Source organism: Phanerochaete carnosa (genome assembly GCF_000300595.1).
Source record: "Phanerochaete carnosa HHB-10118-sp unplaced genomic scaffold PHACAscaffold_319, whole genome shotgun sequence".
NCBI classification, from domain to species: Eukaryota; Fungi; Basidiomycota; class Agaricomycetes; order Polyporales; family Phanerochaetaceae; genus Phanerochaete; species Phanerochaete carnosa.
Genome location: NW_006767946.1, coordinates 612 through 4,285, shown reverse-complemented (window position 1 = coordinate 4,285; position 3,674 = coordinate 612). Strand labels below are relative to the sequence as shown.

Below are 3,674 nucleotides of genomic sequence, written 5' to 3'. Positions count from 1 at the left end.
GCGCATTACTGACAGCCTCCAGTGGCACTGCTGAGCGTAGGATCGTTGCGACTTGCTGTCGAGAGCCCCTCGTTGCCTGCCGTGTCTGAGATCAGGCGGAGTGACAATTTCATCACACCTTGCCCGTTCATTGTAACGCTCCACAACTGTTCCTTCTCTGTGCATGTACCTAGCACTTTTAAAACAAAATATATTAGCCTACCAGGCTCAGTGCAAGTGCACAAGTTCATAAATGTAGTCGCAAGAATATTTGGTGAGCGAGATCTGGTTGGATCTAGCCATCAGTAGCATGTTTCAGCCAGTTTTAGACTGCTTCTGAGCATCTACAAAAATACCATACCGTCTTTCACCTTATATATGTCATGATATGGGTATCATATTATAGCATGAATACAGAGCTATCTTAAAAAATATTCCCAGCACCTCCGGAGGCAGATTGAAGTAGCAAAAGCAAATTAATAAAGCAGGGAACACTAATAAACGAGGGTGCCATCATAGTACAGACGACTCGCCTGGAGCGCGTGATCTGTACTGGTGTCGCGCGCCGCGCAGTGCCGGCAACTTTATTTGGCATTCCTACGGACGTCTATCACTCTCATTTTTTGCACGTGTGCGGAGTTAGCATGCTGTCGTCGTACGAAGCTTATGATTGCTGGGCATGTGAATGCTCTTCGGCCTGCGGGAGATACGCACTCCTGGGCAGAGACTGAAACGCATTTTTGGAGGACCCCTGACATTAGGCGAAGGGGCCTGAGGCAATCCGCATCTAAAACCGGGCTTGAACCCGGGGGTGCCGGAGGAATAATCCGTACCGTGCCAGTGGCCGCCCTACAGGGCCTAAGGACCGTTCGTATACGGATTTTTGAGGGGCGCTCGCAAGTTCGCGCCCTTTCCGAAACGGAGGTAGCTCTGCGAGTGGCTGGTAAACGAGTCTAAGATTTTGGGGGCATGTTGGTAGCCCTGTTTGGCTGATGCCTAAGGTCTAAAAATCTTTTGAGACACTTTTTGTCAACATTGGTAGCCTTTCCATATTTAGTGCAGTATTTAATACAAGATATGCCTCAATCGGGAATCGTTCTCCTGGCTATTCAGATATTCAGACCGCACCGCTGTCCGCGTTCGTTTACGACCGGCAGATAAGAGCGAAGAATGCAAGCGAGGGCGCGAATAAAACAAAATATTCTCGTGTCTATACAATTGTATGCTACTCGACGTCTATTATCCAATATGATTGTACAGGTGTATGAACAAGCCTTCGGGCTCAATCAGTTTCGTACCGCTCATCAGCGCGTCATGTCTTTGCAGACGCTCTTGTTCCTTCATGCCCCATCCGATCATTTGTTGTGCACCCTTCCTGGTGAAGTCAACACTGCATACAAAGTGTTCTGTAAGCTAAACGCTACTCTCTACCGTTCCAGGATTATCGAAGCTGCCGTGAAGGCCCTCGACACTTTCCGGAAGCGAGGGGAGAAGGTGGCGGTGGCGGCAGCAGCAGCGAAAGATGGTGGCAAAGGCGAGGCAAGAACTTAGTCTATTGTACATAGAAATGTTACTTGCACTACAGGTGTGCCTATGGGCGCAAAACAGCGCGAGTTAGTGAAGATGTAGAGGCTTGGTGCCTAAACCGCATCCAAACCCGGCCGGAGGAAAATCCGTACTTTTTTGAGCCAGAGGGCCAAAATTTTGCGCGGATAAAACGGTTAGGTCGGGCGAAAATCAGGATCAGGCCTCTCCACCCGATGTCAGGGGTCTTATTTTTGGAGTGTCTCAGACGAGGAGCTATAAAACATCTACAGACTCGGCCCAACGTCGATATCAGCGCTCGCCCTCATACCACTTCCTCAATGGCTCCAATCAAGAACGGCCGCCTTCTTTTCAATGACGTCCCAACCGGTACGTGACACGATAAGCAGCCCATACCTCTTTCGCCGACTTGTGGTGCGCGTAGGCTATCCCGAACCGGGAAAGACCACAGTGTACGACGAATCCCAAACCATCGATCTCGATGGCATGCCCCTCAACGGCGGTGTGCTCATCAAGATCCTGGTTGTCAGCATAGATCCATACTTGCGAGACGCAATGCGCGATCCCTCAAATAAGGGCTACAGTGTACGTACTCCCTGCAGCTAGTTTATAGGCGTGTTAAGTGAGCCTGACCTGAACGTCTCACAGGCTCCGTTTGCGATAGGGGAGCCGTACGTTCATCGTAGCACGGTACATGAACAGTCTAACTAGGCATGGCCTAGGATCTCCAACTTTGGTGTTAGCGTCGTCCTTCGCTCTGAAAATGCTAAGGTAAAGCCAGGAGACCATCTATTCGGCATGTACCGTACGTCTAGCATTCTTCAGTCCATCTCGGGTCCGCCTTGAAACTAAAGCTCGTGTACAGCATTCCAACACTACGCCGTCTTCCCCAGTGTTGACCAGTTGCTCCTACTGAAAAATGAGGAAAATTTGCCATGGACTGCGTATATCGGCGTGGCTGGTATACCAGGCCAAACCGCGTGGACAGGTTGGAAGGAGTATGCGGCACCGAAAAAGGATGACATCGTGTTTGTTACTACTGCCTCTGGTAAGTGTCTGCTTCCCCTTTTGAAGACTGCATTCTGACACACATGCGTTCAGGACCTGTGGGGTCGTTCGTCGTCCAGCTTGCCAAGTTGCAAGGCCTGAAAGTCATCGCGTCTGCAGGCTCGGACGAAAAGGTTGCCTTTGTTAAGAGCATCGGGGCCGACGTCGTATTCAACTACAAGACCACAAGCACCTCGGAGGTACTACAAAGAGAGGGTCCGATCAACATGTGAGTTAAAACAGCAGCCCTTTGCCGGTTTGGATGCTGAAGTACCGTGACCTTCAGCTACTGGGACAACGTTGGCGGAGAGAGCCTCGACGCAGCACTCGCTAACGCCGCGAACGGTGCGCGCTTCCTCGTACGTCTCCTCCCCTCTCCATCCCCCTGCCTGCATATGTTGACGTCAAGCACAGGAATGCGGCATGATCTCGCAGTACAACGCGGCACCGTACACGCTCAAGAACCTGATGGCCATTGTCGGGAATTCGCTGCACGTCCACGGCGTTCTCATCATGCAGCTCCTGCCCAAGTACCGTGACGAGTTCTACCGCGAAGTGCCCGGGAAGGTTGCCCGGGGCGAGATCAAGTACATCGAGGATGCCAAGCGCGGCCTCGAGTGGGCCGGTCACGCCATCTCCGACGTGCAGCGGGGCAAGAATCACGGGAAGAGCGTCATCATTGTGAACGAGGAGTGAGCGTTCGGTCGACATCAGTTTTGATAGCCCCGCGCACAGAAGGATATGCAGTAATGTAGAGTCAAGCATTTATAACTGGTTCCATTTCACTTTGTCCAGCCACACTGCTAATCGACACACAATTGCATCTGCAAAAAAAAGGTTTATTTTCAAGCTACCAGAAGGACATTGACCGTCGTGTACATGCTACCCGTGCTGACAATAGTGGCAAGAGGAATACTATGATGGCACCCTGGTTAATATGTGTTCTCTGCTTGATTAATTCGCTTTTGCTACTTCAATCTGCCTCCGGAGGTGCTGGGAATATTTTTTAAGATAGATCTGTATGTTAAAGTGCGACTGAACTCTTGCTTTATTCTGTGCTACAGGGCCAGTATATATACATGTGAGTCAGGACCTCTGATACC

The 3,674-nt window shown here is 50.7% G+C and overlaps 1 protein-coding gene across 1 annotated transcript; it reads left to right on the top strand.

Annotated features, from left to right (window-relative positions):
• Positions 1-1,844: 1,844 nt before the first annotated feature.
• PHACADRAFT_202476 (uncharacterized protein) lies at positions 1,845-3,267 on the top strand (the record flags this gene model as incomplete). The annotated part of the gene is made up of 8 exons (XM_007402658.1): positions 1,845-1,893; positions 1,949-2,109; positions 2,173-2,195; positions 2,247-2,329; positions 2,390-2,572; positions 2,626-2,800; positions 2,858-2,930; positions 2,986-3,267. The coding sequence occupies 8 exons, from the start codon at positions 1,845-1,847 to the stop codon at positions 3,265-3,267; spliced, it is 1,029 nt and encodes a 342-aa protein (XP_007402720.1).
• Positions 3,268-3,674: the final 407 nt, after the last annotated feature.